The sequence below is a fragment of the Giraffa tippelskirchi genome, chromosome 8 (genome assembly GCF_054371585.1).
Source record: "Giraffa tippelskirchi isolate mGirTip1 chromosome 8, T2T-mGirTip1v1.2.pri, whole genome shotgun sequence".
Taxonomy (NCBI): Eukaryota; Metazoa; Chordata; class Mammalia; order Artiodactyla; family Giraffidae; genus Giraffa; species Giraffa tippelskirchi.
The window spans coordinates 121,918,258-121,940,714 of NC_137282.1; the positions used below are offsets into that span (position 1 = coordinate 121,918,258).

Sequence of the window (22,457 nt, forward strand, 5' to 3'; positions counted from 1 at the left end):
CTGGAGCTTGGTTCCTTCCCTTTAAACCAAAATCAATCAAACATATATGGGATTTTTTTAAATTAATGTATTTATTTTAATTGTAGGCTAATTACTTCACAATATTTGGTTTTTGCCATACATTGACATGAATCAGCCATGGGTGTACATGTGTCCCTGATCCTGAACCCCACTCCCACCTCCCTCCCCACCCCATCCCTCAGGGTTGCCCCAGTGCACCGGCTTTGAGTCCCCTGTTGCATCGAACCTGGACTGGTCATCTATTTCACATATAGTAATATACATGTTTCAAGGCTATTCTCTCAAATCATCCCACCCTTGCCTTCTCCCACAGAGTCCAAAAGTCTGTTCTTTACATCTGTGTCTCTTTTGCTGTCTCACATATAGGGTCATCATTACCATCTTTCTAAATTCCATATATATGTGTTAATATATGGTATTGGTGCTTTTCTTTCTGACTTACTTCACTCTGTATAATAGGCTCCAGTTTCATCCACCTCATTAGAACTGATTCAAATGCATTCTTTTTAATAGCTGGGTAATATTCCACTGTGTATATGTACCACAGCTTTCTTATCCATTCGTCTGCCTACAGACATCTAGGTTGCTTCCATATCCTGGCTATTGTAAATAGTGCTGCGATGAACATTAGGGTACACATGTCTCTTTCAATTCTGGTTTCCTCGGTGTGTATGCCTAGCAGTGGGATTGCTGGGTCATATGTCAGTTCTATTTCCAGTTTTTTGAGGAATCTCCACACTATTCTCCATAGTGGCTGTACTAGTTTGCATTCCCACCAACAGTGTAAGAGGGTTCCTTTTTCTCCACACCCTCTCCAGCATTTATTGCTTGTAGACTTGGATAGCAGCCATTCTGACCAGCATGAGATGGTACCTCATTGTGGTTTTGATTTGCATTTCTCTGATAATGAGTGATGTTGAGCATCTTTTCATGTGTTTGTTAGCCATCTGTATGTCTTCTTTGGAGAAAAGTCTGTTTAGTTCTTTGGCCCATTTTTTGATTGGGTCGTTTATTTTTCTGGAATTGAGCTGCATGAGGTGCTTATATATTTTTGCGATTAATTCTGGCTGTGAAAATCTGATTTGTAGATTGTTATGAAAAAAATTCATGGAGACTCCACCTTTGTAGATACAAGATCTTCCCTGTTTACACAGTGTTAGTCATGCATCCATCCCCTTTCCTTCCTCCTTCTCATTTTGTTACCATGGTCTCCATCCATCACTTTTGTGCACTCACAGAAGGCATTGTGAGAGCTCACTGGAACCGGAATGCAATGGTCAACTCTTTCTGGGATTCTCAGCTGATGAGCTTAGTTACTGTATTTCTGAGAAGACTGGATATTGATTCTCCTTGGAAGCGTCGAGGTTACTGTCCCTTTACCAACCTCTGTCTCTCTGCCTGTCCCCTCCTCTGTCCCACCTCACAGCGCAGTTTTCTCCATGAATTTCCTGGCTCAGCTCCATGTTTCTGCCCTAATCTCAAACTCATCCCCACTTCCCTAAGTGTTTGTTTCTTTTATTTATTTTTTAAACAAAAGCAACAGCAAGTCGCTGTACTAGAACTTGATACCAGGTCATATATCTTGGCCACACAGTATGTGGGATCTTAGTCCCTGACCAGGGACCAAAGCCACATCCCCTTGCAGTGGACCGCCAGGGCAGTCGCACTGTGTGGTTAATTTCTCATCTAGTGCAGCCTCATTCTTTACTCCCACTCGGTAAGCTCTGTCCTTTATGGCTTCCAGCTCACCTGTGTCTCCATTCGCACACCTCCCTTGCTATATTCTGCCCCAGCTCTCTCTTCATTTAACACATCCACACCCTCCGTCCGGCTCTATCTCCTTGTCATATGCCTGTGAAAGCCAAGACTTCTCAACAGTTATGTACTCAGCTATGGGATATGGGTTTTCCATGAAACATCACACTGTATCCTGAGCAAGTCTGTGCATTAGTGCTATTAAATTCATTTTACAGCTGGGTGAACAGACAGATAAAGTAACACCCTCAAGCTCATACAGCTAACAGGTGGCAGAGCACGTTCAAGCAGAAGTCTACCTCTTGAAACCAATCTTAGAAGCTTGAGGCTGTAGGTTCTCCATCCGTTTTTGAATCTATTGCCACTTCACCCCTGTTCTGTCTCTGCTGAAATGGCCCATTCCCAATAGCATGGAATCCAGTCAATTTTCTCAGGTTCCATTTTCCTTAACTATGTTCAGCATGCATCACTGTGATGTTGTTAGAGAAATGTCCACTCTGTTCTGTGACATTGAACTTCCCCCTTAACTAATTAATCTTCCTTATTCTAATTCCAAAAAATGTGTTCACTAAATACCAGGATTTGAATCTCTGCTGTTCTTTCCTAGAGAAGTTCCTTCAAAGAATTCAGAAATGGAATAAATCAAGATGAAATTATTTTTTCTTATTCTTAATAGCACTAAGAGCAATGTAGTATGTGTTTATATATGTAAAAGTAAAAGGTAGGGAAACAGTAATACAAAGGACGGGTGGATGGAATTGAGACTATATTGCATATAACACTGTAAGGTCCTTCTGTCCATGTGACATAGCTCTTTGAAAGTAGGCTATTATTAATTAAATAAGGTGAATTGTGTTTATTTAATTGTATTAAGTTATACTGTAAACCGTGGGGTAGCTACTCAACAATTTAGAGATAGAAATATTAAGGAGGAGATAAAATAGAATCATAAAAGATGCTCAGTTAAGAAAATCAAAGATAGAAAAAGAAAAAAGAAGGAAAAATAGATAAGTAATGGGAACCTACTGTAGAGCACTGGGAACTCGACTCAGTGCTCTGCGGTGACCTAAATGGGAGGGAAATCCAAAAACAGAGGGGATACATTTATATGTATGACTGATCCACTTTGCTGTATAGGAGAGACTAACACGACATTGCAACGCAACTATACTCGAATAAAAACTTAAAAAACAAAAGAAAAAACAAAACATGGACCAAATAAAACAGAGAGGATCACAGGGATGTTTGTTCCTCACTCTTTAGATGGTCCAATGCCTGTGTTCCTGGCAGCAGGCTCTTCCCTCCAGGGGGTCGCTCAGGGACCTGGCCCTTCTCACTGCGTGGCTCACCATTCCATCAGGCCTCACTGTCATGGGCCTTTGACCATTAATGTGGAAAAAGACGCATAGTTTCTGGAGGGACCTTGTCTGCAAGTGGGCCGCATCTCTTTGCTCGCGAGTCATGGCTAAGCCGCATTCATGCAGTCTGACCTGCACAGAAGGGCGGTTTGGTGATGTCTGGCTGCATCCTGGGAGAGAAGGAGACAGACGTTTTGGTGAAGAGCCAGCACTGTATGCTACGGGGGAATAGCTAAATTGAAAGATTGGAGATTTTCAAGCTTTATTATCCATAAGAGTCACCTTGCAGTTTGAAACAATGCATCTACTTGAGCTTTACATGAAAGGGGTATCTCCTCACGGCTCCTCCTGACCTTGAACGTGAAGTAGCTCCCGTCGGCCCTCCTGTGCTCGCGCAGCCTCCGCTCCTTGGATGTGGGGTAACTCCTCTCGGCTGCCGCCCCTGACCTTGGCCGCGCTTCTGCGCAGTCCGTCGCTTTGCTGCAGCAGCCGTTAAGAGATACCCCATGTCCAAGGTAAGAGAAACCCAAGTAAGATGGTAGGTGTTGCGAGAGGGCATCAGAGGGCAGACACACTGAAACTATAATCACAGAAAACTAGCCAATCTGATCACACGGACCACAGCCTTGTCTATCTCAATGAAACTAAGCCATGCTGTGTGGGGCCACCCAAGACTGATGGGTCATGGTGGAGAGGTCTGACAGAATGTGGTCCACTGGAGAAGGGCATGGCAAACCACTTCAGTATTCTTGCCTTGAGAGCCCCATGAACAGTATGAAAAGGCAAAAAGACAGGACACTGAAAGATGAACTCCCCAGGTCGGTAGGTGCCCAATGTGCTATTGGAGATCAGTGGAGAAATAATTCCAGAAGGAATGATGGGATGGAGCCAAAGCAAAAACAATACCCAGCTGTGGATGTGACTGCTGACAGAAGCAAGGTCCGATGCTGTAAAGAGCAATATTGCATAGGAACCTGGAATGTTAGGTCCATGAATCAAGGCAAATTAGAAGTGGTCAAACAGGAGATGGCAATAGTGAACGTCGACATTCTAGGAATCAGCGAACTAAGATGGACTGGAATGGGTGGATCTAACTCAGATGACCATTATATCTACTCTGATAGCCTTTGCCCTCCTTCATTTTGTACTCCAAGGCCAAATTTGCCTGTTACTCCAGGTATCTCTTGACTTCCTACTTTTGCATTCCAGTCCCCTATGATGAAAAGGACCATACCATTATATATACTTCAAAACAGTTTGTCACATAAAAGTCTATCTTATGTAACTTTGAACTGTCTTCCTATTACTGGACATTTCACTTATGGTCTTTTTTTCCCACTATTACAAATAATGATACAAAAAATAGCCATCCTTGGACATAAATCTCTGCTAACATTTCTGGTTGTTTTCTTGGGCTAGCTTCCTAGAAATGCAATCACTGGGACAACAGTCATTTACTTCCTCAAGTTTTTTGATAATGTTGAGTTGTGTAGAAACTTTTCAGAAAGTTGAAGTAAGTTTGACGAGAAAATGAAAGTCTTTTTCCTTCTTTTATTCTTTTTAAAAAATTTTAATTTTTTTATATTGGAATATAGTTTATTTATAGTGCTATGTTAGTTTGGAATGTACAGTAAAGTGATTCAGTTCTATGTATACATATATACATATATTCAGTTCTGTGTATACATATATACATATATATGTATATACATGAAGTCTGTGTATACATGCATACATATATTCTTTTTAAGATTCTTTTCCCTTGTAGGTTATTACAGAGTAGTAAGTAGAGTTCCCTGAGCTATACGGTAGGTCCTTACTGATTACCTGTTTTATATATAGTAGTGTATATATGGTAATCCCAATCTCCTAATTGATTCCCCACCATTCTCCTTTAGTAACCACAGGTTTGTTTTCAAAGTCTGTGAGTCTGTTTCTATTTCATAAATAAATTCATATGTATCATTATTCTAGATCTCACATGTAAGTGATATCATGCAGTATTGGTCTTTCTCTTTCTGACTTCACTTAGTATGATAATCTCTAGGTTCATCCGTGTTGCTGCATATGGCATTATTTCCTTCTTTTTGTGACTGAATAGTATTCTGTTGTATATATGCACCACATCTTCAGAAAATGAAGACTTTTGATTTGTCAGTGGCTCTCTTCCTAATTCATACCTGTCCCCCTGGAGTTGTTACAGGGATTAAACGCAATCAGTGTGTAAAGCATGTAGTGAAGCCCCTGTCATCTAATAAGCACATAGAGCGTATGAGACATAACCTCTCAACACTGACCCGTAAGCGCACAGATGTCGCAGCTGCCTCACGTGGACTGCGTGAAGCACAGACCGCGGCTTGTCTTCTCTAAGCCTCAGTTTCCTTATCAGTAAATGAGCATGAATTACCACCCGCTTAACTCTGACTTTGTGGAGCTTTATCATATGTGACGCGTGTGACAAGGTATATGTGATAAAATAAGCCTTCAGTGTTCGCTGATAGTATTGATTATTTCTCAATCTACTGAAATTTCTTTACCCATGTTTCCATTTTCTTGTGCCTTCCTATGTACACACTCTTATTTCTGTCTCAATCTGCAATATACTAAATGAAAGTATGAATATAATCTCTCATTATGTGTGGTGAGGCAGGGTAAAGGGAAGCGTGTGGGAAAGCCTTTTCAGAGATGAGATACGGTCTATGAAAGCATTGGTCATCCATCATGTTAGCTTACTTACCCCAACAGCAAGGCATCATGATTTACATGACAATGTTGGTGTATAATTTCTGTGGTTGAAAACACTGGGCTTTATTCATGTATGCCAACGGTTATTGTCTGAGGTTTTCAAAACATGGTATGTTCACAGTACACATGAATGGCGAGTAGTTGATACCATAACTGAATATGGCAACTCTTTAGAGTGATGGATGGGAAGCATCTCAGGGCAAGATCTGGGCTCCTTGGAAAGAATGCTGTGACCCCACTAGTGAGACTGGCCTGGCTGCTGGGGGAGAAATAGCACCTCACGAGTGGATGAGCATGATCCTCTGTTGGCAGGAACGTTCGCTGTTGAGGAACGTTCCTTCACTTGAGGAACAAGTGAAGGGGAACAAATATTAGGAAGGTGGGTATATTTTTAATATTTTATCTTACATGAATATTTGTCTTTTTCCCCATGAGTAACTTAAATCCCCAAATGAATCATTTCCCTATCAGAGATATTCGGCAAATCAGACACATGTGGAAGGTTATACATTTTGGAAACTGATATCTTTGATTCTTCTTCTCAAATTTTTTAGTTTTATTTGGAGAATAAGTTCTTAACAGCACTGAGAAAAAGTCAAGGTGATATTTTCATTTAGCATATCAGTGTGATCTGGGCATCTAACCACTATGCGAAATTTAAAAAAAATCAACATTCCTCATTCCTTATATGCTATTGCAGTACAGAGTGATAATGCTCATGCTATATCTGCAGATAATCTGCCAGTTTCCAGAAGAAGTAGCTTCTTGTCTTTTGTATTTTTCTCAGCCTACAGTCCTAGTACGCGTCTGGGGGCTCAAGCAGATGGAGCTCCAACTGTACTCACAAGGCTTGGGATAACCTGTGTCACTGGGTTAACAGCTCTGATCAAGAGCTTTGAGGAAAGTGAGAGCCTCGGTCACCTTCATCCTTTGAATTTGGGGTTTATTTCATTTTAGGGAGAATTAACTTCCTGAGTTCTAGAGAGAACGGTTTCTCATTTGCTAATAGTGAACTACTTCTCAGTGACAGACCAAATATATAGTAAGTTTAATTTCTAACACTAATCCCCATGTACTACAGGGCTGTATATGTATTCCAAGTCCCTGGCACATAGAATGTGCTCAGTAAACATGTTGAAGTCAAAGGAAGAATAATACAAAAACATATTGATTATAGTGAACCACATTTGATGTGTTATACATCATTAGATGATGACTGCAGCCATGAAATTAAAAGACGCTTACTCCTTTGAAGGAAAGTTATGACCAACCTAGATACCATATTAAAAAGCAGAGACATTACTTTGCCAACAAAGGTCCGTCTAGTCAAGGCTGTGGTTTTTCCAGTAGTCATGTATGGATGTGAGAGTTGGACTATAAAGAAAGCTGAGCACCGAAGAATTGGTGCTTTTGAACTGTGGTGTTGGAGAAGACTCTTGAGAGTCCCCTGGACTGCAAGGAGATCCAACCAGTCCATCCTAAAGGAGATCAGTCCTGGGTGTTCATTGGAAGGACTGATGTTGAAGCTGAAACTCCAATACTTTGGCCGCCTGATGCGAAGAGCTGACTCATTGGAAAAGACCCTGATGCTGGGAAAGATTGAGGGCAGGAGGAGAAGGGGACGACAGAGGATGAGATGGTTGGATGGCATCAACGACTCGATGGACATGGGTTTGGGTAAACTCCGGGAGTTGGTGATGGACAGGGAGGCCTGGTGTGCTGCGGTTCATGGGGTTGCAAAGAGTCGGACACAACTGAACAACTGAAATGAATGGAACTGAACATCATTAGTAAAAGTCTCCTTATTTTAAAGTAAGAAAAATATTTATTTGCATAATGTAAAGCTATTTACTTTCATATCTGCCATTTCTGAGCTGGAACCCAGTGGCATTTCAATGCTTGACTTTAATTTGGTGGATTTTGGTGTTACATCGCCACCTTGTGGTTACTGTTCCAAAAATATTTCTTTTAAAACAAAACCCAAGTCCTTTGTTTTTGCAACATACTGTATGGTGCAGAAAACCATTTGTGCTTGTGTGCTTATACACACAAAGACACACACACACTGGGAAACTGAAAATATGAAAGCAGTGTTTTAGGTTTGGAGACATAGTTAAGGAAATATCTAAGAATAATCTTTTAATGCAGGTTCTTGTATGATAAAATCAGCCATGAGGCACATCTACTAACAAACACATGATATTGTTGTAAATGTAATGCGTCTAGTAAAATACTATGATTTCAATAGTAAAGTACCATATGTTTCCTCTATTTACCATAAATAACAGATGAGGAGAACAAATAATATTTTTCTTCCTGCTCTGCTAAGAATTTGTTTACATTGTATTGTGTACCATTTCTAATAGGACAGGGAAACAGAGATAAAGAAAACATACACAGTGGAATCACATTTTCTTAGATGACTATGACTAGAAATTTCCAAAGTAGCTTGTTCATAAATAAAACCATCTAACTTACTGGGTGGGTAACACTTTCCATTGAGAAGATCTTTTTTGGGGCGGAGGGGAAAGAATCACACATTTAATTGAGGTCAGAGTTGAGGGGACAGTGAGTAGAAAGTTATATTTTTATTTTTTAAGATTATTTGGCTGTGTCAGGTCTTTGTTGCAGAGTGCAGGCATGTGAGATCTTAGGTTCCCAACCAGGGCTCGAACCCATGTCGGCTGCATTGGAAGGCTGTCGTAACCACTGTACCACCGTGCAAGTCCTGAAAGTTCTAGTTTTAAAAGATTGTGATTTTTTTTTAAGAGATTTTAAAATGAATGCATATTTTAGTAGTCTTCTTCATAGGTAAGTTATGCTTTAATAAACTCTTTCAATTTGCTATTGAAACTTTAAATCCACATACTGCTTTTAGAATTGATTGGATTAATTTGTGACTAATGCTCACAGAAACATCATCTGTTCCAGAGCTAATGTGATGGCAGGAAAGAAGGACGGACCATTTTTCAGAGAGCCTTTCCCCCAGATCATGTCTGCTTTTATGAGATTATGTACACACATTAGCCTGCAGGCTTAAATCCTAGACATTCCTGGTGGCTCAGATGGTAAAGCGTCTGACTACAATGCGGGAGACCCAGGTTCAATCCCTGGGTTGAGAAGATCCTCTGGGGAAGGAAATGGCAGCCCACTCCAGTACTTTTGCCTGGAAAATCCCATGGACAGAGGAGTGTGGTAGGCTACAGTCCGTGGGTCAGACAGGAGTGAGCGACTTCACTTTCACTTTTCACTTAAATCCTAGAAAGACCAATTAGTTGCAAAATAATGCTGTTAATCAAGAAATTCAGTGTTAGGTTTATTTATTCTCACTCTGATTTAATTACTGTCATTTTGTCACAGGCTACAGTTTGCAGAAGCCTTTCTTTGTCTAATTATATATATAATTAGTTTCATTGTGGGGTCATTGGAAAACAAAGATAAAAAGAATTAAAACAAAATAAATTACATTCAACTCATTGATCACTGCTGTTAGCATTTTGATATTATCATCCAAATTCTTTTATTTTTAGAAAATGGGATTATGATTGCCTACACTGTTATAATATTTTATAATCTGTTTCTTTCCCTTAACTATGCATTTACATAGTATTTAGTATCATAGCATTTTACAACTACACCTTAATTAATTTAAATGAGCCCTAATTACAGACATTTGGATGGTTTTCTAATTTTTATCCGTATAAAATATACTGTAATGAGTCTGTGTATAAGGGGATGTGTTTCATGTCTGAGACATATACACTCACCCTGTATTTAGTCGCTCAGTCATGTCGGACTCTTTGCAACCCCATGGCTCCTCCGTAGCCTCCAAGGCTCCTCTGTCCATGGGATTCTCCAGGCAAGAATACTGGAGTGGGTTGCCATGCCCTCCACCACGGGATCTTCCCAACCCAGGGATCGAACCCAGAACTCCCACATTGTAGGCGAATTCTTTACCATCTGAGCCACTAGGGAAGCCCATATAATCTATTTGTTTCTATTTTTTGCATCATTATTTACTTAGGATTTGTGAACTATTCCAAGGAAGAACTATTTTGACAGGAATGTCTAGCATGATAGATATTGGTAATTAAGACTAATTATAAATTAATTGCACAATAGAAAAAAATTCTCATTCATCTTCCTACCAGTTTAAGTTTTCCTGTTTACCTTCAGTTCCAGCAACACTTCCTTTTGGTCATTGTTATTTATCGAAGTCTAATACACATACATTTGCTCCTTGGAAGAAAAGCTATGACCAATCTAGACAGCATATTAAAAAGCAGAGACACTACTTTGCCAACAAGATCCATCTAGTAAAGCTATGGTTTTCCCAGTAGTCATGGACAGATGTGAGAGTTGGACTATAAGGAAAGCTGAGCACCGAAGAATTGATGCTTTTGAACTGTGGTATTGGAGAAGACTCTTGTTAGTCTCATGGATGGCAAGGAGATCCAACCAGTCCATCCTAAAGGAAATCAGTCCTGAATATTCATTGGAAGGACTGATGCTGAAGCTGGCCACCTGATGTGAAGAACTGACTCATTGGAAAAGACCCTGATGCTGGGAAAGATTGAAGGTGGGAGGAGAAGGGGATGACAGAGGATGAGATGATTGGATGGCATCACCTACTCGATGGACATGAGTTTGAGCAAGCTCCGGGAGCTGGTGATGGACAGGGAAGCCTGGCAGTGCTGCAGTCCATGGTGTCATAAAGAGTTGGATACGACTGAGTGACTGAACCGAATACACGTACAGAAAATTTTACAGATCATAAGCTCTCCTGGTAGGCTGAAGTTATCTTCCAGCTATCATGCAGGTACTACTTACATTCACTACTTCACATACTTTTGGGAGTGTTCTTTCAAAAACTGATTTGTTGAAAAGTTGATCCATCATGGTTAACTCTGCTGCCTCAGGGTACAGAGCCTCTTCAAAATGAAAGCTCACTCATACCCACAGCTGATAAGGGCTGAGATGGATGAGAACCTTGCCTCAGGCATTCCCACACGTAATTACTCAAGAGAATCACCAGGGGGGAGCTTTAAAGAAATACCAAAGCTGACTCACTTCCAGACAGAGATCCTGGGGAGAAGAAGCTTGTGTGTTAGTTTTAAAAGGTCCCCCAGTAATTATAATTGGTAGGGACTGAAAATCGCTGAAACTTCTCTCTCCTTGAGTGATAGATTCATTTCAACTGAATAGATAAATTTTAACCTGTGGGTGAAGAATGTCTCTATTTGATGTACTGGTTGACTCCCAGAGATGAGCCACTGTCCTAACCTTTGTACTGTCCACCTACTGGACAACTCCACAACTTTCACTGCTAGAGCATAGCTCCTTATACTTACTGTTTTGATTCACTACAAATGTGGACTCTCCTAAATGGACCAGTACTTCAGCTGGTCAGTTATTAACACCCGAATACAATTAAACTTTGAAAGAGGTTGTGGTAATGGAAGACGAGCCATAAAGACCTTCCTATGTTGCAGAGGATAATAAATGGAGACAGACATACAGAAGCAAACAAATTATATCTGTAAACTTGCATTAGTCACAGAGACATCCATGGCTTTTGGACTATGGTTCTGCTCTTGGGAAAATTGGTAAACAACCTAGATCTCACAAGGGAAAATCTAGAAAATTTATTAAAAATGGGCAGCCCTTTAGACCATAATGGAAAAGAATATAAAACAGAATATATATATATATATATATGTGTGTGTGTGTGTGTGTGTGTGTGTGTGTGTATGCATATATATATATATATCTGAATCAGTTTGTTGTACAGCAGAAATTAGCACAACATTGTAAATCAACTACACTTCAATTAAAAAAATGCAGCCCCCTTAGCATGTCAAAGGAAATAGGAACCAACTGCCGAGCTCCCAATGGCCAAATCTCAAACAACATGAGTGACAAGACATATACAGGAATATTGGAACACAATGCAAAGCACTAAATAAATACCTATGAGTCTCTACTGATGTAAACAAATGTTTGTAGAAATAAATGATTATGGGAGAATAGACAAATCTCCCATATGGCTGACCTGTAAATAATTTAGGTGGATATTTCCACTCCTAAATCTGAGCTGCACATAGTGAGTTTTTTTCCCAAAAAGTACCACGGGACATAGGATCAAGGTGAACACAATCAGTCATAAACCATAACCATGTAGTGCGTACCTTTGATATGATGTGTCTAGAATGGCATCTCACCTGTGTTGCCCTCCTCACAAAAGTTGAGGACTCCAGTCTAACCATGAGAAAACATAAGACAAAACCCACATTGAAAGGTATTGTACAAGAGACATGACAGGTACAATTCAAAATGGTCAAGGTCAATGAGGACAAAGGACGGTGGAAGCTGAGAAGATGTCACAGGCACGACATCCTGAGATAAGACACCTACATGCAGTGTGGCACCCGGAGGTGTTCCCAGAGCAGAGAAAAGACAGTAGCTTCCAAACTAAGGAAATCTGCATCATGTGTGGACTTTGGTTAATAATATCAGATGTGTTCATTAGTTGTGACAAGTATACCGTAATGATGTAAGATGTGAACAGTAGGGGAAATGGTATGTAATGTATGGGAATGCTTTGCACTTTCTTCCAGAATTTTCTGGAAATCTGAAATAAAAGTGTTATCAAAAAAGAAAAGGAGAAAGAAAGCGCAATTCCCCAGAACATCAGTGAGAACAGCATCTGGAATCTTGTTAAAAATTCAAATTTTCAAGACCCAGCTCAGACCTCCAGAATCAGAAACTGAAGTTGCAGCAACAATTTGTGACTCTGCTTCTGTGATTTAGAACCCCTGACCCAGCACATTGATCAGGGCGCTGCTTTCCACTGCTTCTGTTTTAGATGAGGCCATGGCCATTTTCTCCAATGTGCAGGAGCAAAGAATCCGATTAGACCTCAGGTGGCTCCTGATTACCCAATTGTCACATTGCACGGAGGGCTTCCCTGCTTACCTCTCTTCTTGAGTTATTAAGAGTCTGATCTCAGGGGTTCCTTTTCAGACCCGTTTGTGCTTAGGGTCTTTCTGAAAGCTGTGCTTTCACAGCTTTTCCAGCCCATGGAGACTCTCCGCCTCGGATCTCCCCAGATGTATAACGTGAACCAACTTGCATGTTTCCAGAGGTTACAGACTGGAGCAGAGTGTGAATCCTCTGGAGACAGAGGTGACCTGGGACAAATCATGCGATCCCTCTGTGCTTGAGTTTCTTCATCTGTGATTTGAGAATGATGGAAGAGTATCCACTTCATGGGTCTTGGTAGGGGTTATGAATCAGCATCATATGGTGTTACTAATATATCTAGCACTTAGTGAGAACCCAGTAAATGTGAACTGGTGCAACTGCTGATGGTGGATGTCCTACCTCTTAAATGTCTCTTTACTTCTCCAAAAACATCCAGGTTTTGTGTGCAAATTAATCAAAGCAATCGATCAATAAACACTGGGTGAATTGAGTGGATGAACTGACCCCACAAAACACAGCTTCAAACACAGAGACATCCCCAACTTGTCTTCTAAGGCATCTTGTTTTTTGGGTCAGGCTGTTGAAAATATTTCATATTGGTTATACAAGGCTGATAGAATAAAGCTCAAAATTAGATTGGAAAATACACCCTAGTTACGAAGATCTTACTTCAAGCTTCACCCCCTACCTTTGTTCTATTATCAATCAGAACACCATTTCAATTTTGATCTAAGACTATCGTCATTCTTGAGATCTTTTAAGGGTTTCTGTTAGCCTGAAAGACAAGATTAGTCAGAAAAGTCCACCTTGGGGACTGTTTCAGCAGCAGGTGGGTAAGTGGGATCATGGTTCAGATTTTCCTTATTTGCTCTTTGGAACAGGTTAAATAGAAATGCAACAACTTACATGCCATAAAGACACAAGCTTGAGTGTTTGGATTTGTTTTCCAGATGGGCATTAATGTAGTGGATTCTGCAGTATCTGGACTAGGTGGTTGCCCTTATGCAAAAGGTGCTTCTGGGAATGTAGCCACGGAGGATTTGATCTACATGCTTAATGGCCTGGGGGTCAATACGGTAAGTTAACTTAGCATATTTTAATATTCATACATTCCTTGCAGATTGAAATTGGAATGCGTCTCATATTTGAGAAGAAACTTTGAGGTCAAGTTTTACTACACTTTTGCTCTTTCCTAAAATGCACAGTGGGAAAATACAATAAAAATTCTTGAGGGGGGCTTCATAAAAGAACTTATTGCTATAGCTCAATCACCAATAATGCTACCATTTCACTTTTTTTTTTTTTTTACTGCTTCATGACTTCCAAAGTACTTTTTCATCTAGTATTTCATTTGATGTCACACACTGTGAGTTAGAGCCTGTCTTTGCTTTTATGATTGTTGTTTTTGCTGTTTTGCTTTCCTTGGAGGAAAACTGGGATCTTGGTTTTCTCATGGTCACAAGTAGGGCTTCTGGAAGAGAGCCCAGGGTCATTTTAAAATGGCCAGTGGAGGAGCAGAGTTTAATAATACTTAGCATGCGAAACACTGGCCGGCAAGAATGGTCTCTTTGTGGTATCTGAGAAAAGGCACAGGCCCCATAACAACACCCACCAGAATCATACCTTGTTTTGCCACATGCTTGTTATAATGACCTACTAACCTCTAAGGCAGATTCTTTTAAGGAAAAGTATAAAAGGCAAAAACACTGTTCACAGATGGTCAGAAATTCCAGATGTTTTCTGAGATGTGAAAATCACCACCTGGATTAGAGGACGGAGTTGTCCCTCCGCCTCTCGCTCTCTCCTCTCCCCTCGCTCCGCTGAGAGGTGCTCCCGCAGCGGCCGACTCCTCTGCGGGGCGCTTCCCCGTGGCTTCTGTTTCTCACCTCCGCCCTCCCTCCTGCGTCCACCGCCCGCTGGAACGGCCTTCCTCCTCATCCTCGGTTTCACCTGGAGAGTGAGGTACCGCCCTCAGAAACACACCTTCTGGTGTCTCCCTGCTGATCCCCCAGGTCCACGCTGCTGGGTTCCTCTCCTCGGTGTTTCAGGGTACTTTCAATGTCTTCCTCGAAGCTACCCTGAGGTTGTAGCACCGTCTTCTTTCTGTGTCTAGCTCCCCCTGGAGACAGAGAGCTGGTATTACAATGTATTCCTAGGTGCCTGTTGCCTAGAGACGCTCAATCCTGTTCATTGAAAGACTAATATCAGCTGAAACTAAATATCAGAAGCTGTTGCCTCTCTTCTCTGGTTAGGAATAGCTATTACTGAGTAATCTGATCATTTCCATCATTTCTATTAGAGAATTATGACCGTGACAGAACCTGAAAAAAAGTAGAAATATTTTCTTTTTTTTCTAATTTATTTTATTGAAGTATAGTTGACTTACAATGCTGTGTTAATTTCTACTGTACAGCAAAGTGACTCATCTATATCTATATAATATATATATTCACACACATGAAAAATATATATATATATGTATATATATATATGTATATATATATATATATATATTCACACACACATTCTTTACCATGTTCTTTTCCAATATGGTTTATCACAGGATGTTGAATATATTTCCAAGTAGGACCTTGTTTATCCATTCTGTATATAATAGTTTGCATCTCCTAATCCTAAACTCTCAATCCATAGAAATCCTTTCTTGAAGATTTATATAACTCGGTTGAACTCAGCTGATGCTTCACACGAGTCAGGCTGTCTGTGTCCAACTACAAATAAGCCACGTTTTCATTTCTAAGAATTTCACAATTTAAGTTGTTATGTTGGGTAGCGACCAACAAACCAAGGCTCTCAGTGGAAGCTGTATGACTGTGGCTCCCATGCCTACGCAATTAGCAAGAGCCACTGATTCGACTTCTAAACTATTTTGGTTGGTTGTCCCTTCCTTCCTATCCTTGCTGTAACTACATCAGCACAAGTCCTGATATCTTCCGTGGATATTCATCCTCTATACTGGTCTGCAGGACTTCCGGCTTGCCAGTGCAGGAGACATAAAGAGATAAGGGTTCGATCCCTGAGTAGGGAAGATCCCCTTGAGAAGTACATGGGAACAGACTCCACTATTTTGCCTAGAGAAGCCCATGGACAGAGGTGCCTGGCAGGCTACAGTTCATAGGGTTACAAAGAGTCAGACACGCCTGAAGTGACTTGGCATATACTGGTCTGCTGGCTTCAGACTGCCTTTAAATTCATCCTCCATGCTGCCGTGGAAGATTTCATCTAAGATACAAATATGAATATGTCTTGCTTCTGCTTGGGCATGCATCAGTGGATTCCCATTTCCTGAAAAGCAGGGCTGTATTCTGTCTCACACTGTGGCCTTTTTTTTCCCTTTTCCAGTCACCTCTGCCCATTCCTTTCCACGTATCCCCTGATATTTTTCAGATGTCTATACTGACGGTGCCTCATGCCTCCCCCTCCTTCTCAAGGACTCACACTCTCTGTACAAGCCTTGGGTCAGGATTTCCCCTTCCTAGAACTCTTCCCAGACACACTGCTCTCCTTTCATTCCCATTTCCTTTTCCTCAGTGGGTTGACCACCCTGCAGCTCTGCCCCCATGGTCAGCTGGATATGTCTCCTCTCAGTTCCTTTAGTTGCAGTGCAGGCTTTCCTGTTTAGGGGTCCACATTGCCTGCTTGACCACAGGCACCCTATAGACAGAAACTATGTTCTAAGTGAAGTTCTTAAAACTTCATAATGTATCATAGTACATTAACATTTTTAAGCACCTGGTTTAAATGCTGAAATGATTTAAGAATAAATGACACATTATTTCATAAAGGTATCTTTTCATTGGGCTTCCAGGGTGGCTCAGTGGTAAAGAATCTGCTTGCCAATACAGGAGAAGCAGGTTTGATCCCTGGGTTGGGAGTATCCCTTAGAGAAGCAAATGGCAACTCACTCCAGTATTGTTGCTTGGGAAATCCCATGGACAGAGGAGCCTGACAGAGTACAGCCCATTGGGTCACAAAAGAGTCAGACACAACTTAATGACTAAAAACAAACAAAAATAATCTGTTCTTTAAGTAAATTGGTTAGAGAAGGGCCAAAACAAAATTCTTCTTTGCTGTGATACCAACCAATCCCACTGAGTAATTGCTATAAATGAAAATTACTGGAAAGTAAAGAACTTTGATGCCTAAAATCTTCTTATGATCTCTTGTTAGATGTAATTCAGAAATGAAAGACCATATGTAACTTATTACTTAAAAAATTTGCATATCACTGCATTAAGAATGTGAAACCAAACTATGCCTAAAAGACATTCCACCCAAAACCAATACAAAACCAAAACAAGTGTTAGTGTCCTAAAAAAAACTTCACAGTAAAAAGAAACATGAAAATTATTTACTTGTCATTTTACAAATTACTTTTGGTGATTCTTAAGCAGAAGTAAACTACAAAGAAAACAGTGCTCTAAAAGTTTCTAGAGAGAAGTAACTAGCTATGTTAAAGTTATGATCTCTATGATCACTGGTATGAAAAGCCCCTGTGAGTATTTATACTTGTTCACTGTAAGAAAACATCAGACTTACATAAATTTTAAAAACTACTCCTTAATAGCAAGGGAGCTCGAGTCGGTTCAGATTTAAGTCCATGTTGTTTCTAGTCCATGTTGAGAAGACAGAGGAGCTTACAAAACGCTACATGAGGCAAATCTCTGGTTAATCTGCCAACGCTCTGCTCCCCAGCCCCTGCCAGGGACAGCTCGGTGCGGGTTGGAAACCTCAGTGGTGATCCTTTACTCCCCCAAGCCCAAGATGATGAGCCTGCGCTGAACTTGGCCTTCGTACCCAACTGCCTATCTGTCATCCATGGATTTACCAAAGCCTTTGTTGATCCTATTTATGCTCCCAGTCAGTACAACTTCTCAGGCAAACAAGTTCCAGATGTGGACTAAATACTACTTCATTTTATTAAACTACCTCCTTCAATTTCATGCCAGTAATAGTGTTTCTGGATGTGGTTAAAAATTATACATATATTCATCATTCCTATATTTCTTACACCTTTATCAGGTTTGTTTGTTTATATACTAAGATATACTGTGAGATTCCCCTGCCAAGTCCTTATCAATAAACTGCTCCAAAGCATTATCATTTTAATTGCCCTTCACTGATATTTGTTCATTCTTTCTGATTCTACTGTTGTCCTTCATAGAGTTCAGGTACCAGCATAATTACACTGGATTATTCAGGTGTGGTTAGCCGAGGGTCAGATTCAAGATATGTTTTAATAAAGCAGAAAAATCTAAAATCTGTGTACTTTATGGAGACAAATGTCGCCCCTCAATCAATAACGAACATTTGTTTGATAATTTTAAATGGTTAAGTAACTACTAATATAATTAAAAGAAATCTGTTTTGTCTTCTTTCTCCCCAACCCCCTCTTCCTACCTGGCACCGTCATTTTTGTCTCACCAGGGTGTGAATCTTTACAAAGTGATGGAAGCTGGTGACTTCATCTGCAAAGCTGTGAATAAAACTACAAACTCTAAAGTAGCACAAGCCTCATTCAATGCTTGACTTGAATGACTTTGTGACTTAAGTTTGAGATGCTCCATTTCAGCTACAGATATGCATCTGAAAATCATTACTGTCAACTTGTTCTGAAATGTGGAGTAATAGACAAAAGTGGGGGAAAAAAGAGAGAGATATTTTGAAAAAGGATATCACTGGATGGATTATGAAGTGGACGGGAAGATATACCAGTCATCAGGTAAATCGCAAGCCAAGGCTAAATAATAAAATTTGCAGACGTCCTTTGAACTTGGAGAAAAGTCTACTCTTTTGCTCTTATAGAAATAACTTTTTAATTTAGTCGACGTGAAAATTGACTTCAGATTTCCCTAAGTGTCAAATACTGTGTTAATACTTAATCAAGCTGGCTTAGCACAGCGTACATTTCGTCAGTAGTTTATGAGCCCCTGTGTGGTGTGCAAAGTGTGTGGCCTCCGTATTATACATTATACGCCTCTGGATCTCAACTCTGCATTTGCCAAGTCAGTTAAATTATGGACCAAGCGCCAAATCTCCATCTGACCCCACATAATTTTTAGCAATAGAACTTTTATATTTAAAGTATGCTAGCATCTGTTAACTATTTCAGTGACTTTATCTTGTTCCAGGAGGCTGTGGTCAATGGCCAGATGCCACATCCTGGAAACACATTACCTCCTGTGTTTGTCACATGCATTCAGTTTACCATGCTTTCCTTTTCATCAGTTGTAGTAAAAACCAGCGGAGTGTTGCTCAGCTATTGAGAAACAGAAGGTACAGCTTTCATCCCAACGTCTAAGATGCAGTGATGAGAATAGAGAGATACATGTACCATAACCCACTTTTATCATTTTCAGCTCACTTCCAAGTCGTCCAAGGAATGTCACCATGATGCTAAGAATATTAATGCAGTTATTAATGTGTGAAAACAGACCTTTTCCATTGATTCAGGGTAGTTTGATCAAATCACATCTGTTTGGGAGGATTGACATTTTATGGTTATTTTTAATGTTGAAGTGGCTGAAATTTTATCTTTTGTAATAACGTTGCCAGGAATAGCAAATACATATCCAAGTTGAGAAGAGGCACAGGAGGGCTGTGTTAAGAAAAATATATTTCTATTACCTATGCAAATCATATGGGGGCAGTATTATTCCACGTGGATCTAAATTGTCAGTATTAGTAATAGTTAGGTAGACTTTCCAATAATACTGCGTGATCTTATCTTTGAATACATTTCAATAGAATTTAAGATATGAAAGTGAGCACTGTGGGCTTTCTATTAAATATTCATCAAAACCACAGGAATAAAAAGAAATTCAAGAAAATAAGAGAATTACTGATTACTGCTATGTTAACTTTAAGGATACACAATTACAATAAAAAAGATTACAAGTGAAACATATTGGAAATTGACAGAAACTAAGTTTCTATGGAGGAGGCTAAAGCTTAGGTTGTGATGGGAGATACAGCAGGAGCTTGTCATCAGAACTGAGTAACCCTCTGCATTTGGGTTAGTGCTGGGCCTGAGAAGTGCAGAAAGCAAACAAAACTGCATCTCTTTATGGATCTGTTCCATCGTTTCTCTTCAGAAAGAGCATGGTGCTGCAGTGGGGGCAGGAATGAGACACCCGCCCTACACACTGTAGTGCACAGCAGGATACCTACCTTCCCATCTTCTGAGGATACTTGGCTTTTCCTCTCTCTTATGCAACCGTGGAGTTCTTAGTTTTGTGATATTTGGAAAAAGCATCAGTTTATGCAGACTGCTTATAGAAACAGTGAAGGGCAGAACTTTGCTGTTTAGAAATGAAAACCACCACGGACTCTTCAAAAGGCAGAGTGAGTCGTCAGAACCCCAGGTGCGGCCCGGCACACACATGCACCGCATACACAGCAGTCCACCTACTCGTGTCCCAGAGCACCTCAAAGCTTCCTAATCACACACACCACAGGAAAAGTCTGTGCTTTAGGCGCTGTTATCCTTTCTTCACCCAAACCATTTAAACCCCCCTCTTAACTTAAGGAGAGTTTCTTTTCTGGTTTTGAGGGGGTGGGGATCACATAATCAAATAAAACGGCCTGAATTCCAGAGGCAGAATCCCCCCAAAGCTGTATTTCCACTAACTAGGAAACTTTGGAATCACTGTAGAACCTACCCAAACAACCTAGCCACACATAAACCCCCACCGGGGTGAGCCCTGGGGAAAGGCTTCGGAATGGCAAAGCAATTACGAAGTACATTTAGAAGGAACCTTTTTATGACATCTGCCCTTTAAGACTACTGTAAAAAGTAGACATGGTCTACATTCTGGATTCATGAAATTCATAAAGCAAAGAAAAGGAAACTTGCTGAGAAAATTGAGAATGCCCTTTTATGCTGTTTCTTCTGATCACTATAACATTTAATAAATACCCCTTTAGCTGCACTTCTATGGCTATTCATTTCTATATATGTGCATGAACTCTAGACATGTAACAGGATACTTAGCATTGAATACATAAGCCACCAATATCCCTATCACAGCCGTAAAGGAAAGATAAAATAAAGCTGGGACACCTCCAGAAATCTACATTAAATAGGCATGTGAAAAACTGCTGTGAATACTCATAATCATCTGCAAAGTGCTTTGTGGACTAGAAGATAGAAGTTTTATGCTTGTGTGGGGCAGGTCTAAGAGTTAAAAAGATAGTTTTGGAGGTATAGAGCTAGGGAAGAATGAGTAAGCTGGGGAGGAAGAGAGAGAGGAGGGGCACAGAATGGAGTGAGGGAAGAGGGTGAGAAGAGAGGGAGGGAGAGAAAGAGAGGGTTGAGGAACCCTGCCTTTGAGCAGCTCCAGTGGAAGTTACCTCCTGCTCCGGTAGAGACATCCCCTAGGCTGCTTTAAACTGCAGGCAATAGAAAACCAACTCATTGGAAAGGACCCTGATAATGGGAAGGATTGAGGGCCGAAGGGACCGACAGAGGATGAGATCGTTGGGTGGCATCATCAATACAATGGATGTGAGTTTGAGCAAACTCTGGGAGATAGTGGAGAACAGGGAAGCCTGGCATGCTGCAGTCCATGGGGTCACAGTTGGACATGACTTAGCAACTGAAAAACAGGATCAACAATGGAAAACTTGAACTCCACAGGCTTAATCTCAAATATCTCAGAATTACTGCTTTTCCACCATCATTTAGCTTGGAGACTCAATTATGTTGCCAGGTAAGAGTTTTAGCCCATTTCCCCATTGACACCTTCAGGCTCCTCCTCCTCTGAGTTGCAAGGTGGTTGTAGCGTTTCTGAGTCACACTATCCCCACAAGACTCAGCCTCTGCTGAGGGCTTTTGCATCTGGAATGCCTGTTTTTAATCAATGAAGGGCATTTCCCCCGTCCCACCCCAAACTTTCTCTCCTATTTCACTGGGCAAATCATCATCACATGCCCATCCCTTAGCTCCTTACTTACTTACATGAGGAGGACCATGAGAATAGACCAGCCAAGGTCATGGGTGACCTAGAGTGGGTCTGTGCGGTGGTTCAGAAGGTGACCCTAGAGTAGCCTGTGTCCTGGTGAGAAAGGGTAGGAGAATTGAAGGCAGAAGACCTAACACCCCTGAATCTGAAGAAGGAGCCATATCCAAGTTCCTGAGACAGGAGGAAAGGATGGAAATAGAAAAAGCTTCAAATGTGAGAGGAGTAGGTTTCAAGGGGAAAGTTGTCCATCGTGCTAATTGGTCTCTACATTTTTGTTTTGTTTTGTTCAGGAAAGTAGGAAGTGAAGTCTGCGAGCATTGCAAGTGGGGGTGGAGTGAAGGCTTGAGAATAATGGTAATCTGTGAAACCCACCCAAAGCGGTATTAGAGGTTCTGCTGCTGCTGCTGCTAAGTCTCTTCAGTCGTGTCCGACTCCGTTAGAGGTTCACATACTCTAAAAAAATGGCACAGATGAATTTATTTACAAAACAGAAGCAGACACAGAAAACAAAGCTATGATTTCCAAAGGGGAAACTGGGGCAGGGGGAGGGATAAATTAAAGAGTTTGGGATTAGCAGATGTACACTACCACATATAAAATAAACAGCAATGAT

General features: G+C 40.7%; 1 protein-coding gene across 5 annotated transcripts in view; it reads left to right on the forward strand.

The window, feature by feature from the left end:
- HMGCLL1 (3-hydroxy-3-methylglutaryl-CoA lyase like 1) overlaps positions 1-18,653 on the forward strand; it is a 167,753-nt gene extending 149,100 nt beyond the window's left edge. For all 5 annotated transcript variants that reach the window (XM_081517468.1, XM_081517465.1, XM_081517466.1 and 2 more), the window contains 2 exons: positions 13,814-13,939; positions 18,309-18,653. In XM_081517468.1, the coding sequence (XP_081373594.1) occupies positions 13,814-13,939; positions 18,309-18,410 (228 nt within the window). In that variant the 3' untranslated portion in view covers positions 18,411-18,653. The remainder of the gene's footprint in view (positions 1-13,813; positions 13,940-18,308) is intronic.
- The last annotated feature ends 3,804 nt before the right edge of the window (positions 18,654-22,457 follow it).